Source organism: Mustela nigripes, chromosome 10, assembly GCF_022355385.1.
Source record: "Mustela nigripes isolate SB6536 chromosome 10, MUSNIG.SB6536, whole genome shotgun sequence".
Lineage (NCBI taxonomy): Eukaryota > Metazoa > Chordata > Mammalia > Carnivora > Mustelidae > Mustela > Mustela nigripes.
The window spans coordinates 3,944,075-3,971,336 of NC_081566.1; the positions used below are offsets into that span (position 1 = coordinate 3,944,075).

A 27,262-nucleotide genomic window follows, 5' to 3' on the forward strand; every position below is an offset into this window, starting at 1 on the left:
AGTTTATTTGTTTTCATTTTTCAATTGAAGGATTGAGTTTGGCTATTCTTATCCCTGCTTTACATGTGTTGAAACTGAAGCACAGAGCAGGAAAACCGTCCCCCCACAAGGACCCTCAACATATGCTCCAGCCGTGGCTGGGCCTCCCGGCTTCTGAGGGCCAGACCTGCATTTTTTCTCCTAGTCTTGCTGAGGGCAGTTAGAAATCGAAGCAATTTCTAAGCTCTGCTCCAAATCATTTGTAAGTCAAGGTCATTTGTTTGTACCTATGTTGACGACGTCAGCCCTTTCAAGAGAACTCCAAATATACTTTTCCTAAATCAGTGTTTTTCAAACTTGGATAATATGCAAACAGCTTTTAAAGGAAAAGGATCCTCGCCAGCTGTGAGCATACGCATGACTGTTTGAATTCATAACATTATTTAAATATGTAACAGAAAATGTATGTAGCATATCTACGAAGACATTAGCACGCCATACTTGTCATTCTACATAAAAAAAAAAAAAATCATGTCAAACAAATTCGTGTTACCAAGGAACTTCCCCTGATGAGCAACATTAATGTGAGAGATGATGTCCTTTTAGGAAACGTAATTAGCTAGTCAGTAGGAATATAGTTTGGCTTCCAGTCAAAAGACCCTATGGTCTTTTGAGAATGGCACATCCACGCTGACCTGTGCTGTATGACCTCACCACCGTCCTGCCATCCTATTGGGATGAGATCTCTGCCCACCCGGGGCACTGTGATGTCGTTGGAGGAAAGTCCGTAACTGATGCATGGATGTCTCTGCTCTTTTCTTTATCAGTATGCTCTGAACAGAGTACTACTCTGAACAGAGTACTACTGCTCAGTGCAAACACAAACACGGGCACTAAAATTGACTGCCGGTGCTTACTTATAAATTGGTTCCCTAGTCAATTCAGAAAATCCCTTATACTAATTTTATTAAGTACCAACACAAAATTTCTTTTGAATTCTCACAAGACCTCAGAAACTCTGGGGATAAGGGAGCTACATCTGGAGACGCACCATCCTAAACTTAGAGCTTGAAGACTCAGAGAAGCAGTGAAAGTTTTCAAGTCCAGCCTTGGACTAGACCGCTAACTACTGGATGATTTAAGGACATCCTAAGGATCTCACCCCTCCCCATCTGCTCAAGCACTAGGATGCCTCTGTCAATTCCGGCAGAAGGGTCGAAGGAGCTGATTTCAATGCAAGTATATTTTGAGGGGAGATGCCAGTTTTCTTGCATCTGAGGAGAATAACTAACAGCAGTTGATTCCCTTGCTGACAATTTATTACAAAGGTAATATTGCATGAAACAAAGCCTAGCGGAATGAACATAACATAGGTGAATTTGGTGCCCTAAACCGTCATATATTAAGTGCCCACCAGTATCAGGGATCCGAAGAGGTAAACAGAGTCCCCCTTCTTGGCTTTTAAAATCCAGTTGGTAACACAAGACCGATGGAGTGAGATGGGAGCTTTCCTTGGATGCTGCGGAGGGAGAAACTTGCAACTAGGCAGCGGCAAGAGCCGCCAACTCAAGGCCGTCTTGGTGTGGAGCCAGCAGAAAAGCGAAACTGCCCGGGTGGGAGAGGTCTGGAGGAAGAAAACAAACCTTCCCTGCCGTTTAGGTTTTTTTAGCCAGTCTTGAAACTCTTGCTTATTTTTTAAAAGTGTAAAAACATATCTGTAACAAAAAGTAGACGATTCTTTCATTATGGAATTTTCATTTGTATATTTCTCTGAAAACTTGCATCTCCCCTCAAAGACTTTTCTCGATGTCGTCTGTGCAGTCCACTGTGGGAACGAAGGACAGGAGTTGATATCACCTCTTAGCCGCCAGCCTCGTCTCCTCTTTCTTTCCATGGCTATCGACACAGTTCCACGATTCTGGAACTCTTACAAGTCTCTCTTGAATAGGAAACCACAGTTGAAAGTTGTTTATATTGTTTCATTGCTTGCCACCCTCCTGGCCTGATATTGTTCATGTTTAGTATGTGTTTATCTGGTGCACAGGTCGTTAACTTCTGATTTTCCCCTCCCAGTTCTGTAGTTCACAAGTGTAAGAGCAGACTGTTAGCACGACGTTGAAGAGAGAACACCTTACTGTGGTTATGGGTAAGACGTGCATGGTGAAAAAAGGTTTTCCCTGAGGAAAAGTGAAAAAACATGTATCAAGAGTCCCTGACTAGCCTGCTCTCATTTGGTATGTTATGCACATAATCTCTTTTAATCCACCTACCTCCCATGAGGCATGAATTTTCACCTCATACAGAGACGAGGCTTAGAGAAATAAAGGAACTCAACTAGGTTCACCTCGCTGGGGTCAGAGCTCACCTGGGAGGCCGTGTCTTAAGCCCCGAAGTAGGTGTCCTTCCCCCTCACCATACGCCTCTGCTGGGAGTTTCTCCGGGTGGCCTTTGTCTCTAGGGGGCAGGCATAGGGCCACTGAGCAGGCAGTGAAAGCAGAGAGCACTTTAGCTGGGGCGGCTGTAGCGTCCGCCCCCTTATAAATCGGTCACTTTGCTCATCCTTTCTGTCTTCCTCTGCCTTCTCCTTTCTCCTTCCCCATGTTCTGTTCTTCTTTTTCACGCTTTCCTCAGAGAGCAGGCAGCACACGGGATTGGGACTGATGGAGAAGAGCTATTCCAGTTCTTTCCCCTTATCCAAAACCCTGGTTTTGTGTGAACAAGTATGTGAGCCAGTAATGGTCTGCAGACCACCAGCTGCGCTTGGAGCAATTCAGCCAAATGTCATCTGAAGTCCAGGGCGGCAACGCAGAGGTGCATGAAGGGGCCCCCTTTTCCCTGATCTGTCGAGAATCCACATTCCCTGGAACGCAGGGAGAAGGGCTACGAAGGGCAGGGGACTCAGCTCTCCTTTGCAAATGCTCTGTTTGGTCCCAACAAGAACCCTGCGGAATGATGTTCCTATCCGCGGTGGGGGTGGGGAGCTTCCCAGTCCATGCAAAGGCTTGTGCAAAAGCTCACGGATCGGGCTGAATGCTCAGTCCTGTTGCTTTTCTCCACAGTCCCTCCTCTTTTTGAGTGTTTCTTTGTTGAAATGATAGGGGAGAGAGGGGGAAATTAAGCTTTGGTTTTCACTTGTAGCTCGGTGACAAATGATGGGGGTAAAATTTAAACCATTCGTCTACTGAGTTCTGGGAAGTGTCAGAGGATTTTATTTGTACATGCCTTCCTGACCCCCATTTTCTCAGAGAGGTAAAAATTATGCTGCATTTGTAAACAAGGTACTTTTATTGAGTTGAGCTTTTACGAATGAATGGTATACTTCGCCAAAATAACGCTTTTTAACACAAGTATACTCAAAGGGCTATCCATGTAGAATTCTGTATGATTAATCTGCTCTTGAAAGCTGTTACAAAGTAAGCATAATTTCAGAGTTTGTGGAGCCTTTTAAATTCACTTCGTAATGTAATGTGTAGCTGAAGTCAGGGTTGAGGGATATTACTACCAGAAATCTGTATCCTATCACATACCTTTTTGAGTAAACCAGTCACTATTCCAAACTTGAAAGGTTCTCTTTTTAAAAATGTAAGTTGTGTTGCCTTGGAACAGAGAGGAATGAAGAAATGAGACCACTAAGCAATTTGAAATAAGCTCATTTTAAAGTGCTTACAGTATGTTTTGCCGTGCTGAGTAAATTTTTTCCTTCCTAGTAACTGCAAAAGGATAAAACACAAACTAAGTCCCTGTACTTTGCTTTACTAGTAGAAAAAATTTAACCCACGACATACACGGCTCTTACAGAGGTAACTTATTATGGTCTAAGAACGTGTATGACACTGGAATTTCGTGTTTGATTCACATCTGTTGCCCTATTTTGTTTCTTGCAGAGCTGCTCAAATTCTACCCTTTTTACCTACCCTTTTAACATTTCTCATGTATAGAACTTTTTTCCTGGCTAAAGACTCTGAGTGAAAAGCCCTGGAAACTCATAGCTGTATAAACCATCTCCTTCCTGCTCCCTCCCCCTCTCTCTCACACACACACACAAGCTAATAATCAGTTCATTTTTTTAAAAATCATGTATTGTTGGGAAATGCTGTTGTGCTCTACTGACTATTCATTTTTTTCTAAAACACAATTGTCTGTAATGACTAGGTACAGATACCGTATGTCCAGAGTTCTTAACGGTCCAAGCACAGCATCTAATCTGGCTGTTTTCAGTAGAAAAATATTTATTAAGGAAGATAAGTTGCTCAGAGAACTGTTGGGAGGGCAAAATCGGGCTGACTTTCCCGGACTGGTTCTCCAAACTGGAGTTTGGAGCTGGGGTTGCCAGGGAGCTGCTGCCCCCACCCCATAGTCGGGAAGCCCTCACCCCATTACAGCCTCGGGGTGCAGAGCCAGCCCCCCTCTGCCATGCTGAGGGCCAGTGAAGCAGGTGCCACGTACTCTGTAACTCCCCGGCGTGACTCCCTTCTGAGTCCCAGCCTGGCATGGATAGGGATATACCAGATCGGCTGGAACTCCGTGTCATCTGGAGCCCCAGCCACGAGAGCAAGGTTGGGAAGGGGGAGTTTTGAATTGAGCTCAGACGTTACAAGGAGTTTGGAAGAGGTGTTGACAGCTCATCCTCAGAGTCCACTTAATAGCTGTGATGCGTCTAATCTACTCGGATTCTGTGGAAACTCTGTGCATGGGTGAGGCTTGCAGAATATAGGATCTCTCTATAAGGTGATCAGATAGCAAGCGGCTCTTTTCATTGAAATGTTAGAATATGGAGCATTTTCTCGAAACTCCTTACCTCCCCCGAGAAGAGTCTGACAGTCCTGCTTGCTGGAGGCAGAGAAGCGCATCTGGCTGCTGGTACTCTGGGGTAGAGCAGGGAAAGGGAAGGAGAGACATTTCAACCTGAAGACTTTCACTAAGTTCTCAAGCTTTTAATTCCACTTTTGCTGTTCACCCTGCCTGCTATCTCTGGTCCCAAAAACTTCTCTAGTGAAGTTCTCTCTCTAGAGAAACCCTCTTCTCTCCTTCTAGGGGTAGGAATTGTGCTGCTGTGTATTGAGGGGCTAACCCCGTGTCATTAGTTCTGTGTATTTCTGTATATCCCATCTTGCTGTCTCAGCCCCACAACTGTCCCCTCACATAGGGTCTCAGGTGCCTCCAAGGAACAGGACAGGGCCCCGCTGAGGTGGCTTCTCCTCCATTCTCTCCCCCTGTAGGAATTTGGGGGAATAACTCCTTTCTGTGCTAAGTCAATGAATACTCCTCTGCCTTCTCTTTCCCAAAGCTTTCCGGAAATTTCTTGTCTACTGTTTCCTCCCCTCCCGTTTTCTTTACCCTTGTGGATCAATAGCTTTTTGTTCTTTTACTCTCATCATAATGGTTTGGGGGAGAGAGAAGTGTTGTGGTCAGTCTGTCATGCTTAGCCGAAAGTCCTTTGAATTTATTCTTTAGTATGCTTCTCATTTTCAGTCTTGGACATTTTCGATCTTGTGTGTATAAATATTCATGAATATTTCTTTAAATGTAAGAATTAATATAGAGATTAAATATAAAAATTTGAGAATAAAGTCTTTAATTTTCTCATATAAAATTACAAAGTCCTTATTTTGGGAGGAGAGGAGAGCCTCTATTTTGAGGCTATTAGAGGTACCTGGAAATACAATATACACTAAGCGCCAAGCCGACAAACAAGAAGTGGTACGGGCTAAGAATGCAAAGAGAGTGGAGGAGGGAGCCCTCCAGTGGGCTCTTAATGGCCAGGCAGGCTTCCTGGAGGAGGTGGAAATTGAACCGGACTATGACGAGAGGGAAGGAGCCAGGAAAAGAATAAGGTCTCGAGTTGGGTAATGGCAAGTACTGCTGTCTCCCCCTTACCCAGTGGGGATGTGCCAGCCAGTAGCTCCATTTAAGGATCTGAGTGTGTGCAGAGGCAGCAGACAGGAAGCCAATGGCATATAAGCCACAGAGTTCTCTTGGACCTACTATGACAGCCCAGCAAGCCTACACATGGGCAGTTTCTTCAGTGCCCAAGATGAAAAATATAAAGAAGTACTTTTTACTAGCAGCCTCCTGGCTCACAGATGCTGTTTACTACTCAAGATGTAATTCTGATTAAAGCAAGGAATTAAGCTTAAATGAAAAGATGGACAGTTTGTATTACGAGTTTCATCCTTGTACATCTCTATAGTTATAACTTCTTAATAGCAATAAACACCAGATTTTAGTTTTCAACAGCATGTGTCTCTAGTATTCTGGTATTCTCAAAATTTTTATGGCCTTTCTCTTTTCTTTGATATTTTGATTATTTTCTAAGTCACTCATCATCTCTGAGTCCTTAATCTAAGCAAAGCACTATGCCAGCCCACGCGGGGACTCGATCATATGTTCATCCAACACGTGTTTGATGAGTGTCAACTATGCAGCTAAAACTAAGAAGGAAACAGTTGCTTCCCTCCAAGAGTTTATGCCTTGATCCTGAAGTCAGGACATAGTTACATAGTAGCAGAGGAGCAAGATACATAGGAGGATTAACAACAACAATAATAGTAATAATAGCAGCAGATCTGTTCTTTCCCTAGGAGTATACCTTGTGGTTGAAAAGGCAGAGCATACACACACTTTGGTTAAATCCTCAGCCACTTAGAGATAAGATGAGAGTAAACCGAGCATAGCATTTCTGTCAAACTATCGAACTGGGGTGAGAGACATTCTGGAAATGGCAGAGGTGGCATCAGAGTGCCCAGCTACGCGGGATGGTGTGACAAGGCTGGTTTGAACCAGAATCCCATCCATGGATCGGGAGATACCCGTGCGCTTGGTTAGAAATTGCAGGGAGCTGGATGGAGCTGCTCAGTGTAGGAGACCTAGAGAGTGAGGCCCATCAGGTTCCTGGCAGGCCAGGGGAGGGCAGAGCCTGGGCACCAGAGAACGAGGCTGGCAGGTGGACCAGACTCCAGAGAAGGATCTGGAAATCCAGGCCTGTGTACCAGAGCCCTTCGGTGTTCCAGCTGCATTTCTTAGAGGCAACATCTGAGCAAAAAGATGAGTCTATGGGCAGGTTTTCTCATCGCCCTGCTTCTGCCCCAATTAGGGGAGCCTCACTTTTTAATCTTCCCAATGTAATGAGTTTCGGTGTCAGAATTTTTTTTAAAGCATCCTCCAATGTAAAAATAAGAAGTCTGCAAGTGTTATGGAGACAGAAGAGAAGACAGAAAAATGAGACCTGTGATACTTTAAGGAAAAAAAAAATGTGCATTAAGTCTAAACTGGACGGAGTCTTCATTTGCAGGAGCTCTGAGTTGAAGAGAAGCAGAGTAGCAAATAGGCAGTGGTATTTCTGGTGGGGAAAACATAGTATAGACAAAGACAAGAAGATACGGTTAAGTGTGTTCTGTGTGGAAAATAAAAATGTGTTGACTTTCCTGGAAAGTAAGAGTCCTGTGGTTGGCACAGTGGGTATGTTGAGGAATTTGGATTTACTCTGAATGTCAGGACAGGGTCATTTTGAAGAATGGAGGGGGTTGAGGAGCGTGATGAAAATGTGTGCTGGCATACCTCTTGTGTCGGTTCCTCAAAGGATGGAAGGCTAGCATCAATTTATGGGAGCATCACGTTTTTCCTGGCCGAGGTACCTACCCCAAAACCCAGGGTAATGTCTCTAGTTTCCCTGTTCACAAACATTCTGGCCACAGTGTGTCAAGGAAAAAAGAAAACTTTCTCAGGAAAAATATTGATCAGCATTATTATCTCTTGAGTAACAAGCAAATTATAATAACAAAAGAATCCCAAGTTATCTCATGAGGTTTCCAGGGTTCTGCAAAAACATTTACAGTCCCTGGATGAGGGGGATTAATTTTCAACTTGGACTCATCTATGGGCGACTGCCCTGTTTTTAGACCAGGTTCTTGGTGGCGCAGTCTGTGTCCTCCTTTGGCTGGTGCAATGGTGCTGTCCGTGTGGCTTGCACACACTGCCGTCTGCATGGGTCATAGGAATGTTCCGTTCATTGCTAGCAGGGTGGTGTGGCACTGAGAGGAAGGATATGTCAGTTTCTCCATTGGAGAAGAGACATTTAACAAATTAGAAGTAGACAGTATGACAAACGTAGTTATGGAGAATAAACATGGGTATCATTATGTGGGTACGAGAAGGGGAGTGATCACAACTGGGAGTCTTTGCTCTAGTAAAGTTCAGCTAGTCTCAGCAGTAGGGAATATTCTGTTAATCTGTCATGAAACCTCATTCTATTCTGATTATTTATCAGCCTGAGAAATAGTATCACAATCTTATGAAATAAATTTGGTGCCATTGTTACGTATTTCAAAAATATATTTGGTGCCATTGCTGACTTTTTCATATATTTTTCTTCATTCTTTCTAATTTCTTATGCTCTCCTGTTTTGTTTTTAAAATTTACATCTATTCTTACCTCTTCAGAACAATGTATTTCCTGGTTTAGGTTTTTGTATTGCTTTGAGGTATATTGAAATATTACTGTGCAGGCATGTGTTTAAGCCATGAGATTTGTATTAATAAAATCAAGTATATGGTTTCAGTTAGTAAAATTCCACCTAATAGGATACTACCAGAAAGCTGTAAATTCATTCAGAATCAGTCTTTCAGTCATTAAAATAAGATTTTATATCACTCCTGTTTAATTTTTAGGATAATAGTATAGACATACTCATTATATCTATGAAAATAGGTAGGAGATAGGTAGACACAGTAGTAAAATGGAGTAAGTATGACATAGTGGTAAAATTTCATCATGTTGGGATTTTATTTCTGTTGGAATTTTATTTCTGCTGCATCACTTACAGTCAAATGTGTCTTAAACAGTTTCTGGACGTATACATCTGTACATGAACTGGTTACATGTGAACACAGAAGAGTTCTAACATACACCTTGCCCTCAAAGAGCTTCCAATTCATTTGAAGAGGCAAGCAGAGCATAAATAAGAAATGCCACCCTACATAGCCTAGGACAAAGACCATGGGAAATGTAATAGCATATAAAAAAGATCTATATGGCGCGCCCAGGCGGTACAGTTAGTTGAGCGTCCAAATCTTGGTGTCAGCTCAGGCTGTGGTCCCATGGTCGTGGGATTGAGCCTCTGCGTCGGGCTTCCTGCTCAGGGCAGAGTCTGCTTCAGATTCTCTCTTCTTATCCCTCTGCGGCTCCTGCTAGGACACTCTCTCTCTAAAATAAATAAATAAATAAAAGTCTTAAAAAAAAAATAAAAACACATATATGACATGCTGCAATCAAAACCCCTTATGGGGTAGGTGGTACTTGACCTAAATGTCAGGGCCATTAGTACGTGCCTTCCTGGAGGGAAGAAGACATTCCTAGCAAGAAGAAGCCATAGAAACAGAAGCAGAGAGAAATATCCATGACAGTCAATCTAAACATTGTAAAGATTTCATGATCAAAATATGTGCCAATCCATTAAGCATCTTTTAGAGGTTTTTTGTTTTTTCTTTCTTACAGAGTTTTTATTTGATTCTCAAAGGTATATGACTGTCAAATATCCTACTCAATATTTGGCTTTGGTTATCATTTTCAAATTAATTCAACAAATATTTATAATATGGTATATAAATTTCAATGACCCACACTATGATAGGCATTATAATATATAGAAATGAAGAACTTGTTTCAACCTTGAATGTTTTGCTGCCTTTTTGGTGAGAAAATGTATATACAAATCAGATTCAAGGTAGTCACCAAACCAAGGACACTCCAACATTCCCCAAGTTTGAAACTCCCTACATATAAATCACCAGGTATGTAAAGACTTTCCAATCCTTTGCATATGCAGGAGCTATTCCTGTCCACATACGCAACCTCTCTTCATACCCACTGTAGCTCCTTCCTGCAACCAAGTTCTGCTGATGGTGCCCTGCCAGCTAGAAACCATCATTGGTCACTTGTGGATCTCACATCTGTCGTCCATTGATCCTTTTGTTTGCTTACAAGATCACTGAACACGTCCTGTAGCATATAATTACCACCTCGCTCTACCTTGATTCATCTGCCTTTTGCGACTCAGAGTTCAGGTGCTTTCCTCAGACGGCATCCGGTCACACATTTAATGGATCCTTTGGGGGCCTCTCTTATTTCCCCTCTTTCTTCTAATACTTGTCAAGTCCCTGGAAGGAAAGAATACAAACTCTCCCATGTCCCTTTTCTCTTGGAACAAAGAGCCCTTGCGCGCCTCCCTACGGAAAGTGCTAGTAACCGTGTTGTACTGAGGAGAGGAAAGGTATCGTGTTTAAAAATGAAAAAAAAAATGTTGAATTAGTGACATTAGTTTCTAAAGCTTTTGAAAATATGCAGAAGTTTCTTTCTGAATCTTTATGAAAAAAAAAAAAAAAAAAACCTTCCTCTAAAATGTTACAAGTGCTTCCTCCAAAATGTCTACATCTTTCGTGGAGCCCTGGGTGTGGTGCATAAACAATGAATTTTGGAACACTGAAAAAACAATTAAATTAAATTAAAAAAATAAAATATCAAATCATATCTTATTTATTTATAAATGCTACAAAAGCATTTTCTACTTTTTAGTTTTCTTTGCAAATGTAACCTACCTGAACAACAGAATCGACTGAACGTTCTGAATTCCAAATGAACAACCTTCATGCGCATTGTGTAGTGTCGTGCACTACATGCACATTGTATAAGGTGAGGATGCATCATGGAACATGTCATTCAAAACGAATGAACAATACCTATTATATGAATTGAAAGGAGAGAGAGAGACAGGGGGTGACAAAGACATGGATAGATTCATAAACTTGGAAACACTTTTTGCACAGAAGGTAAAACTTGAACTTGACTGTAAATAATAAACTGATGTGGTAGGGAGAAGTCAAAAGGGTATCTCAAGATGGGAAAAGTTGCATTTGATTGAAATGGAGACTTTTTATGAAAGAGGCAAAGATACTGACCAACCAGAATTGGGCCAATTTGTAGGTGTTTCATGGGACGGAAGTGACTGATGTCACATTAAGGAATTTCATGGATTTTCTTCCAGAAATAAGGGAGAGCTATGGAAATTTGGAAGGGCCGTCATGGATTCGACAGAGTAGTTTTAGAAATTTGCCCCTCCTTGGTGATGGTCAAGGAATTAGAAAGCAAAAAGATGAGCTAGGAGGCCCTTTGTAGCTACGTGAGATGCCAGAGGCCTGGACTAATGTGGTGGGAATGTTGGACAACGGGAGCTCTGACTAATGCCCCGTAGTCTTGATGGAAGAAATGATGGAGGTGAAGGAAAACAATACCTTAGAAGGGATAGTGGGGTTTCAGACTGGCTGACTGGGAGGACGCAAAATACACCTAATGGCAGAAACAGAGAGGTCAGAAGAGGAAAAATAGATGGAGAGGCACCTGCCTGGCTCAGTGAGTAGACCATGGGATTTTTTAAAATCTTGGGACCATGAGTTCAAGGCCTGCACTGGCATAGAGCTACGTTATAAATAAATTGGTTGGAAGAGAGGCTATGTGTCCCAGCTCTGTCAATGGAAAATTAATGTGAGCCGCTTAATGTCATTTTAAATTGCCTGGTAGCCATATTCAAAACGCTGAAAATAAACAGATGAAATTGCATTTAATAATATTTTATTTGCCCTAATATGTTCCAAATACGATCATTTTTACATTTAATCAGTATAAAAATATCAATGAGATCATGTACATTCTTTTTCTCACGCTAAGTCTTTGAAATCTGGTGTGTATTTAATACGTAGAGCGCATCCCAGTTTAACTGGCTACACTTCAGGTGCCCAGTAGTGACCGTGGCTGGTGGTTACCATATTGGACAGGGTATCATTGGCCAGTTTAATAGAACCAGCAAATAGTATGTAGCAAATGTTTCAATTAAGCTGGTGCTAAGATTCACTGTATTTTGGAAATTAGAATTGTTTATCCTTTCTCCTCCTCTATTCCGTTTGCTTATTTTAGCTACTTCAGATTCAAGATGTTCTTTTAACAGAACATCATTCTTTCCCCAAAGCACCAAGAATTTTAGAAATACCCATGATAGATTGCTTCATTGCTCTAATTCTCCACTTGACTTACAACTTTAATTAAACAAGTCAGTCTGAATCTTCTTTTTCTTCTCCCTTTTTCAGTCTTAAAACTCTTGGTTATGAAATGATTTAGCAATTTGTCCTCAAAAACCTTGGATAAATGACACTTAATACTTTGGAAATGAAACCACATTTTTCATGTTCCCCCTGTCCACATATGTGTGTATTTCTCCAGCATTTAATGTCTGACATAAACTCGCTGGAGTGGGGTCTTCACTATATGCTAAAGAACGCAGTTTGAAAGGGAGCGCACTTGTATAGAAAACATGCCAAGGACATTGTGTTCCATCTTTACAATGAAATACAGATTTCCCATTAAAAGGCGAATCCATCATTTCAAAAGGTTGAATAGGATGGTGCATTAAAAAAATCCAGCTGCTGAAATTTAGGGCATTGAAAAACATCCAATAAAAAAAAAATGTTCCCTGGGTTTCAAGCATTTTCATTTGATTATGTATTGGATAGCTTTTCATTCAATCTGTGATCTTGCCTCTTCGAATTCTGTCCTAAAATAGTCTGACAAGTGTTCCAAACAAGTTAGACTCAACTATGATACTTCATTAACTTAAATTATGCATTTTTTAATTTAGAATATCCGTGTGTTTGCTAATATATTATTAATTTTTGCACAAGAAATACTGGAACTTTCTTACAGTGCCTTGCTTTTTCATGCTTATTCTTAGGCTTCTCTCACTCCCATTTCATTTTTTTTTTTTAATGTTTTTTGAGCTTCTTTGATGACATCGTCTGCCAGGCAACCCGTTTTGTTCTCCAACCAACTTCCTCCAACTGATTTAGCTCTCTACCTCTCTCTGCCTCCCTATTCTGTTGTGCTCTACCCAACTTCTCTCTAATTAATTTAAGACTAAGAAGTGGCAAAGCCAGTGATTCTCTGCGCAGTAACTCTCTATGGTCCCCACAAGCTGGCTAGGGTACACACACACACACACACACACACACACACACACACACACGAAGAGTTCTACTCCACTCTCCAAACAAAAAGGCTTATGTCAAACATGTCTGTACAGTGCATGCATTTTATGATGGGAAATACATAATAGTAGTTTATTAAAAGTCATGGCTAACTAAGTCTCTGTTCTTCCCTCCTTGGAGTCTAGGCCTGCTTTTTCTCAGGACCAGCACTAGAGACACAGGCTGGGACCATTATAGGGTGTTGTTGAACAGGGACTGTGCTAAAATGCTCCTGGTAATAGATATTGACTAAGTTTCTTAAGCTGAGTGTCTGATTGTCTCTAGTAGACAATTGTTGGGCAGGTATGTGTATGATAATATTGTCCCTGAGCCAATCCCTAATAGTCAATGTTTCTAAGAATTCTTTGGCATCTGGTACGTTGCACTAAGACCAGTTTAGTCCCATTCACAGACCCCCCTCCCCAATTTCCAATTTCTTTCTAAAGAATTATTAATTTTAGAAGAGAATTTATCCTAGTTAATATCAGTCTATTTCTCATGGATTTTTTTTTTTCCTCAAAGAGCTCAACAGTGGAATCACTTTCTTCTGGACGCACATTTTATTGTATAAGACCAGTGCTCTAACCCCTGAGCTATGGAGCCCACATTTTATTCTAGACCCAAAGGAAGGAAGTACTCTGCTGTGCTTTCTCCTGGTTTATAGGGGGTGTTTCAAACCGGGGTCCTGTGTTTCGGGCTCTTGCCAGCACTGGCTATCAAAACTGCTTAGGCTGCAAATAAACTATGAAATGAAATCCATCTGGCGTTTCTCATTGAATTAGGACCAGAACATTTTTGTTAAATATTAACAGATGGCTCAATTCTTAATATCAAGCTAACATTTTAAAACATCTAAGGGGACCCACATGAGGAAGAAAGGAGAGAGGACCATGTGTTCTCTCTATCACTGAGCCCTTCTTCCTTCCTCTACACTTTTCCTCCTCTCATCCTTCCGACCCATGTGTTGAGAATCACGGAGTGTCTTTTCTCAGATAGCTTGTACTCCTTGGTAGCTGTTATCAAAAGAGTGCATGATGGTATCAAAATATTGTAATCTAATGTTGGCCAACTCAGGTGATGTGTTGCCATTGGCAGGCCTCAAGATCTTTTATTAAAGCCAATTTCTCTCCCTCTCTTTCTCTCTCAACAGGAAAAAGAAAAGAAGTATATGCTCCCTTTGGACAACCTGAAAGTTCGAGATGTGGAAAAGAGCTTTATGTCTAGCAAGCACATCTTTGCACTTTTTAATACAGAACAAAGGTAAGAAAAGGAACCAGCTTCTGTCTTCAGATACTTTTTCACTTGAATTTCTGTGTGATCTAGAGATCGTACTTACAAGAGTTCCTTTGGTCCCACCTTGAAATTTGTTAACCCAATGGTTTTCCTTTTATTTAGCTTGTGTGTTTAGCTTTCCCCATAGGCTATGGTTTCAGAAGATGAAAACGTAGACTCAGAAGGATCTTCGAGTATTAACTATTCCCTGTTCTTCCAGCAGGCGCCCAAATCATGCTGCTTTCATTCTTAAAGTACATTTTATTATTTTAAAGTCTTCCTTGTCCCGAATTTATTGTGTACATACTTACAAATTACTGCTATAATTTTTAATAGTATCTGTCCAGCATGGGTGGATATGACCCAAGACCTTCTTATATATATTAGGATGACACTTTTGCATTGGCAAATAGAATTATTCACTTAATGTGAATACAAACATGGGGTACTTCACAGTTTTCCAAGGCTTTATGCTCATTTTTTTAATCGGTTTCCCATGAGATCGAAAGATAGAGCAGCCTGGTGACCATTTTGTAAATGAGAACTGTAGCTCAGAGAGGTTAACCAACAGGAAGATCAGATCCTGGAGTTAGGACACAGGAAGCTTTGAACTGAGCCAGGACCTCTGGGTCTAAGTCCACTTTTCCTTCCACTTGTGTTTCTTACCTGGTTTTGTTGCTGGTGTGTGTTTGTTTTCCTGCCCCTCCACTACAACATCAAACTCAATTTGGGGCCGGTCCCGGCGTGCCATGGTTACTTACTGAAGTCAAGTGGTGAAAGTACATAAACCAATGGAGAGGTGACAGGATGGCATGGAGACGCGTCAGAGAGTTACCACGAGGCGAGGATAACAAGATCTTTTCCAAATGGAAATGTTCTAGGAAGAAGCTAATTAATTTCTGTGAGTCAGTGATTAAGAGACTGAGTCATTAGGTGGCAGAGGCTAATTTTAACCCATCTCTTCAGGCCTTTTGTCTTTATTTAGAAATGAATGAAGTTCCTTGATTAGGTTCAATGACCAGCCCAGGGTCAATCACACAGTAAATTAAAATAGCAAAAGAAGCTTTCTTCCTACATTCCCAGTCAGCTACTCAGAGTGACTCATTATACAGAAATACTCAGAAAAACCACAAGAGCCAATCATTTAAAGAATCAAGGGGAAAGAAAATTAAATATAATTCCCCTACCGAACACTGAGATGGGAGTTTTTAAAGACTTAGTATTGTTCGAATATAGTTTATGAAAGAAACACTGTGACAATAAAGAGTAGAAAGGTTTCCTGGAGAGAGCAGTGGTGTGTCCTCGTAGTAGGGCCAGACTAAGCACTGTTTGCGCACTTTCCGCAAAGCAGTGGGTAATTGGGAGGTCCCAAAGGAGTCTTCACAGATGTGCTAGGGCTTTCTGCCTGGATGCAGAGCTGGAAGTGTGAATACTGCAGAAGATGCTGATTTGAGTTCTTGGTCAACCTGGAAAGTTCAGGTTATAAAAGAGCTTGGTCCAAAATTTTAAAAACTCAGACAGTGGTAGAGTATCTTTTTGGATGAAATACAACTGTGGGTGTTTTAGAGAGCAAAGACACCAGAATTAGATAACTCTGGAGCTCTAAGTTCTAGGTAGGTATTCTGGAAACCTAGAGTTCTCGGAAGGTAGTGAACTCTGCAGCCACTTCGCAGAGACCTTTGTGAGTACAAGATGTCCCATCTATAGTCCTATTTGCCATTGTCTTTCCTTGGAAATATGGATTATTTTCCATTATTTTCATACTGGTTAGGATCTCCAGTACAATGTTGACTATGATTGGGCATTCTTGTTTTGTTTTTGATTTTAAGGGGAATTATTTCATAATTTTATAATTAAGTACTTTCTGATAGGTAACCGGTATTAGGTAAAGAAGACCCCTTGTGTTCCTTGTTGCTAAGGTTTCTGTTTCTTTCTTAACCATGAGTGAGTGTTGAATTTTATCAAGAGCTTTTTCTGTTCCTACAGAAATTGTATAATTTTCTTCTTTAATCGGTTCATGTAGTGAAATAGATTAATAGACCTTCAGATGTTAAAACCATCCTGATCTCCTGGGATTAAACTATGTCATGATGCAGTATTATTTATTATGCATTCCTGGCTCATTTACTAAGAATTTCCTCAGTCTTTTGCATCTGTGGTTATAAGTGAGATTGGACCATAAGTGCTTTTTTTTTTTTTTTTTTTATGCTGACCCTGCCTGGTTTTCATATATTTCTGAGCTTTTTAATTAAAGTGGGAATAAGTCCTTATTATTCTTTGGAATACTTTGTATAAGATAGGGATTAACTGTTAATTGATTATTTGGTAAAGACCCATAAAACCAGCTGGCCCTAGTGAGCAATTTTGGGAATAAACTTTTAGCTAGTGATTTAATGTATCTAATAATTATAGGTCTCTTAGGTTTTCTATTTTTATCATGGGTCATTTTGGGTAAATTGTATTTTTCTAGGAAATTGTCCACTCTATTCATTTTTAAGAACATTTGTATCAAGTATTTCTCAATGTCCTGTTTTTCAAATTCCTGCTGTATCTGAAATTTGACTCCTTTTTATTTCTAATATTAAACCCTATCTTTTTTAACGTAATTTTTCTTGCCAGACTTTGGACTTTTTTGATCCTTTTTTCGTGTATATTTTTTCTATTGCACTAATCTCTGATCTTTTCTTCAATATTTTCTTCCTTGTATTTTTTTGTATTTTGTTGGTCTTTTCCCCTAACTTCTTAATTTAGATGTGTAGCTCATCAGTTTTTGTCCTTTCTTTTTCTTATATACACATATACATTTATAGATTTCCCTCTAGGTAGTCTTGAAATATAATATTTCTTATCATTAAGTTCTGTTTTCTTCATCTTCTGTTTTTATGATCTTCATTATGATTTCTCCTGTGAGTCATTTAGAAGCATGTTTTGCATTTTTTAGTGCATAGACTTTTCTTGGTTTGTTGTTGATGATTCCTAACTTAATTGTATTGTGGTCAAAGAACACAGTCTGGACAAGGTGAATTTTCATAAATATTCATGTGTGCTTGAGAAGAATGAGTTGACTTGGAAGTGGGGTTCCCTGAGAGTCCATTGGATTGTCCGTATTCCATGTACTACTCAGTTTCTGTAATACTGTCTTTTTTCATATTAATTAATTCGAACAGTGAGTTTATATTAGGCAGCCATATGTACGAGGCACGGGTCTATGCACTTAAAATACTTTTGTGAATAAAATAGATAAAAAAGATGGTACATTTTAGATTATGTTCCAGAGAGGGGTTTTGGCAGGAAGATAAAAGCCATAAAGAATCTCACTTTATTAGGGGGTATTAAAAACCTCACTTTTTGATTCTGAGCTTGATTATTGATATTTGCTTTATGTATTTTGAGGTCAATCTATGTTAGTAGATTTTTTTTCAAGTTTAGAATTGTTGTATCTTCCTGGAGATAGATATATTTATAATTCTGTGGCAACCTTCTTTATTCCTAAGTGTTCTTTGCCTTAAAACTTATTTTGTCTGCCCTTAATAGGGCTATACTACCTTTCTTTTAGTTAATATTCCCTTGGCTCTTTTACCTTTTTTGCTATCAACCATTTAAAAAAAAAAAAAAGACTATTTGAGAGAGAGAGAATGGGCGGTAGGTGCCGAGGGAGAGAGGGAATATTAAGCAGACTCCCTGCTGAATGTGGAGACTGACATGGGATTGGATTTTACGACCCCGAGATCACAACCTGAGCCAAAACCAGGAGTTCTGTGCTCAACCAGCTGAACCACTGAGGTGCCCCCCCAACCGTTTTGTATTTTTATTAAGTGTTTCTCTTCTACCACATGCATCTGGATTTATTTGTTTTTAATCCCATGTGAGTCCTTTTTCTTTTAGCTAGTGAGTTTAGTCCATTTATATCTTCAGAACTGATTTATTGAGTTTATTTGAACACCTGTTTTAGTCTTTCTCTTATCCTGCCTTTTCTATACTTGTTTTCTGCCCTCCCCACTTCTTTCCGGACTTTTAAAAATTCCAATTAATTTTTTTTCTTGTTACATACTTTGGTAGTTATATACTTTATTCTTCTAGAAGTTATATACCTCATTTTTATTCTTTTTAGCTACTCATTTTTTACTTAAAGTTTGAAGTTAGTGTCTCTCCTCTTTTCCCATAATGACCTTGAAACACGTTAACTCCCTGACTCTCCTGATTTCCATACTGTGGTGACCAGTATTTGAGTTCCATTTTACCTTCTCACCATCGTTCTCAAATTGGCTCACAGAGACAATGTTCGCTTAGATTGATGAGCCTGATTGTCATTTCTTTGTTCATTCTGTTTGATTTTGGTTCAGTTTCCTCCACACTAAAGTACACCTTTTAGAAATCCTCTTGGGGGCGCTACTTGGTTATAACTCCCAGTCTGGTGTTTGTTTTCCTGAAAATGTTTTTATTTTGCTCTCATTTTTGAATAATACTTCAGCTGGATATCAAATTATTACATGGATGGTTCTTTTATCTCATAAGTTTGAAGTCATTATTCTCCTGTATTCTGGCTTCAGCTTTTAAGAAATCCTCTAATTGTTGCTTTTTTTTTTACAAGTTGATCTATACTTTCTCACTGGGTGATTTCAATATCTCTTTTGCCTTTAATATACTGAAGTTTCAGTATGATGTGCTCATGTGTGTTTTGCTTTATATCTCCTGCTTGGGATTCGTTGTGTTTCCTAAACTTGAGGACATATAATTTTCATAAAGTATGAAAACCTGTGTATTATTATTTCTTTGAATTTCTTCTCTGTTCTTTTTTGCTTTTCCCAGGGTACCTATTAGACACATATTCAAGCACTTTATCCTGTTTTTTCTGTGTTTAACTCTCTTATACATATATGTCTCTTTGTACCTCATTTTGGGTCCTTTCTTTGGTGCTGTCTTCCAGTTTGCTGGTACCCTCCTCATCTGTGACCAGGACAAGACAAACTTACCTGTTTTCTTTCTTTGCTAGTGGACAGATTTTTTTTTTTTCTCAGTCCATGCTTTTTCTGAGGATGTGGCCATTGAAGAGTTGACTGTCACATAAATCCCAAGATCTTGTTTCCTATTCTTTTGGGCTGCTACAGTCCAAGCAGTTAGTTACTGAAACTGACACCATCCAGTGTCAAAACAAACATTCTTTGTTTGTTTACTCTTAGAGATCTGTTGCATTTCAGAAAGAGGTTAGGCATTTAAAATAATGTTTTCCAGTATTCCTAGACTTATTGTAAGAAAGAGTTTTTAAATTTTTTATTCTGACCTTTTAGTTAAAATGATGTGGCCTTTCATTAGCGTTACATTGTTGAAACACAAAACTATCTTCCTGACTTCCTCCAGAAGTGAAGATTATGATAAAAAAAAAAGTGTACTGGAAGGATAAGCTGGGGGTTCTCTGTGTTTACAAACATGAATGCTTGGGGCATCTGGCTGGCTCAGTCAGTAGAGCATGGGACTCTTGGTCGCAGGATTGTGAGTTTGAACCCCATATTGGGTGTAGAGATTACTTTAAAAATAATAAAATCTTTTAAAAAACAAACATAATGGTTTACGAACCTATTAGAGAAAAACAGCTGTCATTTTCCTGTTCTCCTGTTTATTCTCTCAGTAAAAAATATTTATTGTGTTATATACTCCAAAGTATTTACTAGTCATTCTGCATTATTGGCTATGCACGTCAGCGTTGGTACTCCAAAGGAAATACAAGACGGATTTATTTTGCATGACACGTGTTATCACCAGTGAGTGCCATACAGGATTCATTTTCCACTCATCTTAAGACAGAAGGTTTAGGAATCCATGAAGAGGTTTTAAAAAAAGGAGAAAGGGTCGTCTACTTGAGAGACTATTACACATGAAACAAGTGGGTTCTAGTGTGTAAGGTAACATTTAACCAGATCTACGGGACTGTATTCCATTCTAGTACTTCTGTCCCACAAGCAGTCATATTAGCAGCATGGAAAGTGATTCCTGTTGGAATCACTTGTTGTGAATTGATGGAGGGGAGATTGAAAGGAATGTCCCAAAGAGGAAATAGTATAAGTCAAAGCAAATGGGTGGGAAACGTCACTTGATCTGTTGCCAGCCTGTTCTGGGTGAGAAGAAGCTAATTTCAAAGGCAAGTGAGCCCTAGTTAAAAGAAATAATAATGAAAACTTTATTTTCTTCCTGGGGTTTATTGAACTGGACCTACCATTACAAGTTTATATCTTTTCTTATTCTGTGTAGAGGAAAAATCCTGCCTCCCTCAAAAGCCCATATGCTTAGCATAATTCTATATCAGCTATACTTAAATGATATTCTTTTCGCCACTTATGTTGATTCTAAGCCTATGTTCCTAGTTTTCTCTTTCTTCTGAGATAAGAGTTCTTCTTTTACTGTTAGTAATTTACCCATTTCAGAAGAGATGTAGAAGAGGTTTTAGAAGAGGGTTTGTAAACACGTCCCTTGATTTGTGTGCCCTGTTTTCCACTGTAGGGTTTTGGATCAAAATACGTAGTCGTTCAGCCAGACCCATGGGAGACGCATTGGGTTGGGGCTAAGAGTTCCTGTGTGAACCCTGGGGTTGTCACCAGTGTAACTGTAAAATGTCATGGCTTTCTAGGGTTCTTTGAGACCTTAGAGATAATCTGGTCTGGTCCTCCTGACCTCACAGGTTGGAGGGTTGACGCCTCTGACAGCTAAATGCAGTTCCTGTGTCACAAAAGCAGAGACAAAACTGGAACCCAGGCCAGATGTCGCTGACCCAGGGCTCTTTCTGATGACACAGTTTTCATGTTGACTCGGGGACAGGAACTCCATTTAATGTTTTGATTGGGCGTTGTTCCCCAAAGAGCAGCGAGGAAGAGATTTTTAACTTCTCGGGGAGGTATTTCAGTTTGTTCTTGGGTCTTACCAGTTTTCCGTGGAAAGCTTTCAGTCTCCTTGCAAATCCCAACATAGAAATGAGCAGGACCCTTGCTGCGGTTCTTCCCAGACGTCGCTAGGCATCGGCGCTGGCATTGCAGCACTAGTCCTACGAGCTCATGCCTTTGCTATTTCAACTTTCCACTATAAAGTTTAAGGGTTACCCTGTAATCCCCAATCATCAGGTGTGTGAGAACTGATACATTTAACATCCTTCTTTAAAAAGCCTTCAGTGTCCTGGTGAATTAATATGATCTTTATGAGTCTGGTGACCAGATTCCTGAGCCATTCTAAACAGTGTTTTAGGGCTAAGGTTTTTATAAATGGAAGGAATTGTTACTAGTGGCAGTGACTTCAGCGCTCGAGGAGCGAGAATTTCACACCTAGACTGATTTAGCCTCCAAAAACTGCGGGTACGAGGGTGCATTGCCCAGCTCTGCCCCGGGGCCTTCCAAGAGCATGTCCTGGACACCTGGGCAGGCTGATGCGTGGCGATACTGCGTTCTCACCTTCATGGCATCACCAAATCCGTTTCAAAATCTAAATTAAAAAGATCCCTAAACTTCTTCGTGGCAGGACCTGAACTACGACTGGATTGTTCCTCCAGGTTTTTGTTTCATTTGACTTTGTTAGGAATGCCATGTTTTCTCTGGTAGAAGCGTGTCTGGATCACGGCTTCACTCTGCTGGTCTCTGCTCTCCCCAGGCAGGCCTTCACTTTTAAGGTCACGCTAAGGCCCATTTGGTCCAAGGTATGTCAGTTCTGGGAACCAGCAGGGATCTGTGTCTGGCCCAGGGCTTGAAGGGCAGCCACGCGGTATTTTTCTGAGTGCCCCTTGGGGTTGTCTAGCTCTGTTTTCTCTTGAAATAAGGCATTTTCCCCTCGATGCTGCTTTATGGCTTCAGTTCAGGACACAGTTACCAACCTTGCCAAGTGCTTCTATCGCCTCTTCCGCTCCCTCTGCCCCTGCTCCTACAGAAAGGGACCGGAGGACGTCTCCCTACTCCACTTAGCCCCGGCACATTGCTGACACTCAATAAATGTCAAATAATGCCACGCTGTAGCTCGTGCATGCACTCTAGGCCCTCTGAGAAGAATGGCTCTTTATTCTCATTGTTGAGTGGTATAGTTTTCCACTTGTTAGCTGGAAAGGAACTGGAGTCAGGTTTTCCATTTATATACCTTTATGGCTTTGTTTCTATATTAAGACACATGTGGAGTTTAAGTTGTTTGAAAAAGTGCGTAATTAAACAAATATGCTGGGCAAAAGGTGGTGTGCAATGCCATGTGCCGAAGGTCATGTCTCACTTGGGCGTGGTGTGGTGTCAGATCTGTATTAAAAGGGAAGCAGTTATTCTTCCATAAATAGGATGGCAGAGGCTCATATTTATTGGAAACTCGGTAGAGTAAAAACATGTAGTGTTTTGTAATCAGAGCTGAGATGTTGTGTAAGGCATACAAGGCAATGAAGCTTGTGTTTGCTACATAAACATACCTAGAGAAGCTGCTTTATTTCATTTTACCCCAGAGCTGTCAAAAGAAGGTTTCAGACCTTTCTTCTTGCCTCATAGAATACTAAGTGAGGATTGTTTCTGTTCTGAATTCTGATTCGAGAAAATTTTTGTCAGATGAAGATTCAGTTAATTAGTAACCAGGCTTCGATCCAAGCTGAGTGATGAAATGTGTGTTACCCTCCACTTCCCCATGGAGTGTGGACGGGCCGTCTTTGCATGTAAGGGTCTTTGTAACACTCTCTAACTACAAGTACCTGGTAGATTTTTTTAAAAAATCAATTTGACAGTAAAAAGTTTGTCACTTTCCACTATTTTATCCAATTTCTTGTATGCTCTCTGTGACTTCAGGTACGACATAAATGTTGGGTTTTCCCCACCCTCTGTTCTTAGTACCAGAGAAATGCCACCAGATATGAGACCAGCTAAAGTCTGATACATTGTCTTGGGGAGCACATAAGTGACTGGAATTCATCAAGTGCCCATGGTTTTGCTGTGAGGACACGTGATGGGTTTAGGTAATGGAATGTGTGAAGTCAACGTTTTAACACTTTGTACTACTTCCTAGTTTTAACACAGTGACAAATTAATGTAAATATAATCATGTGACCGACATCTGTCTCCACTGCTGGACTACTTCCTTCTTTGTTGTTGTTGTTTAAGATTTTATTTATTTATTTGACAGAGAGAGCGAGATCACAAGTGGGCAGAGAGGCAGGCAGAGAAAGAGAGGGAAGCAGGTTCCCTGCTGAGCAGAGAGCCTGATGCAGGGCTCGATCCCAGGACCCTGGGATCATGACCCGGGCATAACGCAGAGACTTAACCCACTGAGTCACCCAGGCGCCCTGGATTACTGTCTGTGAGGGAGAGGTGGTGTTTGTTGAGTTCGTTGCCTTATCCCCAGGGTCGAACGGGCTGCCTGGTAACTGTGGGAGCTCACTAGCATGAGGGAGTGAATAAATGTGCGAATTTTAAACTTTTCTTCCCTCTTATACAGAGAATATAAATAACACCAATGGCCAATGAAAAGCATTCCGTGGGTAAGCTCTAGAAACCTATGGCCTCAGATCTGGGTGGGCCGAAAATGGAAATATAAATAAAGGCACTTGGAGGACATGAACACAAAAAGAAATCTTTCATTTAAAAAGTAAGAACCTGAGAATTTTCAGCTCTGTACAAACTATACAAACAAACTTATAAATAAGTTTTGTTTGAATTTAGTCCATGTCATTGTCCTGTGAGAAAAAAAAATAGATGTTTTACTGTAAATTGTCTCTGTTCTCATGTTCTTTATTATTGAAAAGTGTTTTGTAGGTATCTCCATTCAGCTTTCTAAATCTTCACTTCGTTACCTCAACCAAAATATTAACAAATTTCAGGTTTTCTGTTTATATATAGAACTTTTGAAAGTAAGGGAGGTCGAGAGCCAGAAGACAGGATTTTATTTTCTGTTGGTTTTGGTCCTTCTTGGTCCTGCTGGAACGATTGGGCTCACGTGGGTCAGACAGAGATTTGAGGACTTTTGCAGTTACTGTTGCAAAGTTTATAATATTGACAGTAATGTTTATTTCCCACTCTAAATCTAAAAAGATAAACTCTGTGCTTTCCTTGTTGAGGAGCTACAGATACATGTTTAGCAAGTCAATCTTTAGCAAGTCAATGCAAATCTGGTGGGGTTTTTGTTTTTCTTTTCTTTTCTTCTTAAAGATTTTATTCATTCATTTGACACAGAGAGAGAGAGAGATCACAAGTAGGCAGAGAGGCAGAGAGAGGGGGGGAAGCAGGCTCCCTGCTGAGCAGAGAGCCCGATGCGGGGCTCGATCCCAGGACCCTGAGATCATGACCTGAGCCAAAGGCAGAGGCTTAACCTACTGAGCCACCCAGGTGCCCCAAGCAGTTTTTGTTTTGTTTTGTTTTTCGGGTTTTTTGTTTGTTTGTTTGTTTGTCTGCTCTTTTCCTTCATTCCAGTCTCTCACTGCAAAGCTATTTGTTGTCATGTGGTTCTGGTCCTGCGTATTACAATTGTTTCCCAGCTTTCGCTGCTCTGTCTTTCCCCTTGTTGAGTGTCTGTCTGGTTGTGAAATAGCATCTGTAGGAAACCCTAGGTGCACCAGAGAGGAGGGGTGAAGATGTTTTCGAAGGGAGCGTCTGGGGAGAGATGGATTAGAGAGCTAAAATTGTCTGCCCATTTGATTTGATTCACCAGCTACACCGAGACAAAAACCAAATATGATTTGGTAATACTAATGGTAATACTTTGTGAACTAAGTCTGTGACAATTGATTTCACAGCTAAGATCAATTCTCATGAAAGCCAACATAATTGCTTGGGTATGAAATGTCTGTGGCTTGAAGCAATCAATTTAAATTCTTCTCTTATTGGTTTTCAAATTAAACTCTGAAATAGGAGTGTGATGCCCTACTTGGATGACTGTTTCTGCCTTTTCTGAGGAAGAAGAATAGCAAGTTGGTGCTTTTTAGCTTTTTCAAATGTCACTAAAAGGCTTTGGAGAAATTCTTCATGCTTAAAACACCTGTGTGTAATCCATGTCCACTTTTCTAGGGGAATTAGACATCGTGCTCCCTTTGAGTGTTTCAAACAAAGGGACTGATAGGATAGAATCAGCAGCTTCACTTCAGTTCCTTTCTTCCCAAGGATTTCAAGTGGGCTTGTACTTTAAGCCCTAAATAGCGCCAGCAGGGATTTTGGTCGGTGCTGGAGGCATTCATGTTCTGGAGGTTTGTGTCCAAGGGCAGTCTTGATGAATGAGCCCAATACGGCTGTGTAAAGTTCAAGAACAAAAAGAAATTTTGTCTTTCACAGCGAGTTTACTTTTCTTCTAGGATTTCAGAACAAATACATCGCCCGTTCCCCACCTACTTCCTGGAAGGACTATTTGCTGAGGGGCGATACCTCCCCCCCACCCCTGCAGACAGACACAGCGGCTTGGAACAGCCTCCGTTGGGGGGACCATAAAAGGGCCCCAGCTGTGTTCATTAGCAATAGGGAAAAATCACTAGTTGCAAATATGCTACAGAAAAATGCACGCTCTGTTCTACAGTGCATGCAGGCTTTAAGTGAGACGCTGTAGTGGTTAAGTTGCAAGGCAAAGTCTGGCAGGTCGTCTCGAAGAGATTAGTACAGATTATCCAATATTTTTAATCATGCGCTTGTTTATAAATAGGACCTTACAACTAGTTATTGTTTAAAAATTAGCTTTTCTTTTTGAAAACTAGTCATTCTAAACTGTATTCAAGATACTGACTGGCTTGTCTCAGGCTTTTAAAGAATGGGTTTATGTTTTGGTTATTTATGGTAAGGATAAAATTAAAGTGAGCTGTGGGCGAGGGCTTCAAAGCGGTGGTGATTTTGTGACGGTGCAGCCCCCCGCCCCCACCCCCACAAGCCAGCAGGGAGACTGGTCAGGTATTTCAGTCAGCAACCTGCTGGGAAGAGCTCTTAAGAAATGAATTAAGCCTGGGTGTGAAAATTTCCCTAGCAGGGTCTAGCCTGAAGGGAATTTCTAAACACCTAAATTTCAGTTGGCAGTCCTAGAGGCCTCCCAAGAACAAAAATAAAGAAAATTAAGGGCACATTTTACTGACTATTAGAGCAATCAGGTTTTTGGAGATGACTTAGAGAATATTGTAATAACAATCTTCATGTTAGCCAAAAACAAACAAACAAACACACAAATAAAAAACCCAAAAACAAACAAAAAAAACCCTACGTGAAATAAGAGAATAAATGGAAAAAGTCCTAAGAGGGTTACTACTCAAATCTGTTGCTGTTTAAAACCAGTTACACTGACCAGTGTATCTGTGGCATTCTCTGGTAGACACAGTGTTTCCATTAACGCCAGTGGGATGTGTACTATCCTGATTTATTGCTAAGTCTGTAACACCTTGCTGAGGACTTCCTGAGTTTGGTGAGGAAAAAGTCTTTAAATCTAAGTAACACACAGATATGTAAATCTTTATGAAGATCACCGAATACCGAATTCCCTCAAATCATGCAGTCAAGAATATTAATTATAAGCCTGGCTTTTTACATGATCAGTTCACACATCAGGAATCTTTGGGGCACCCAACATCGCATGTGTGAGCCATTTTTATTTTTCCTCAGTTGATTTGCTGTGCAACCCACTTCCCCATTAAAGAATGTCCTTAGTGGCTATACTTACTGAGAAATATTATGAAGGTTTTAATAATCTACCTTGTATATACATTGTAAATTATATAATTCTGCTTCTATCTGCTGCATTCAGAAGGAAACTTTACTGCCATCTGTAATTAATTTTAATTAACACATGCAGCATTAATAAAGGGAACTGACACGGCACAAGTTTTGGTAAAAAATGTTAGTCACACGCAGCAGTTAACGCTGAGCAGATGCATGGTTTCATAAAGAAAATATTTGCAGAGACTAACTGGAGCGAGTTTTTTTCCTTTTTTTTTTCTTCTTTTTCTAATTTAGAAACTGCCTATGTTTATTTCTTAGAAACTGGGG

At 40.4% G+C, this 27,262-nt stretch overlaps 1 protein-coding gene across 3 annotated transcripts in view; it reads left to right on the plus strand.

Moving 5' to 3' along the window:
• Nucleotides 1–27,262, plus strand: part of DNM3 (dynamin 3) — a 540,277-nt gene that overhangs the window by 380,247 nt on the left and 132,768 nt on the right. For all 3 annotated transcript variants that reach the window (XM_059412463.1, XM_059412462.1, XM_059412461.1), the window contains exon 15: nt 14,197–14,306. In XM_059412463.1, coding sequence (XP_059268446.1) covers nt 14,197–14,306 — 110 coding nt within the window. The remainder of the gene's footprint in view (nt 1–14,196; nt 14,307–27,262) is intronic.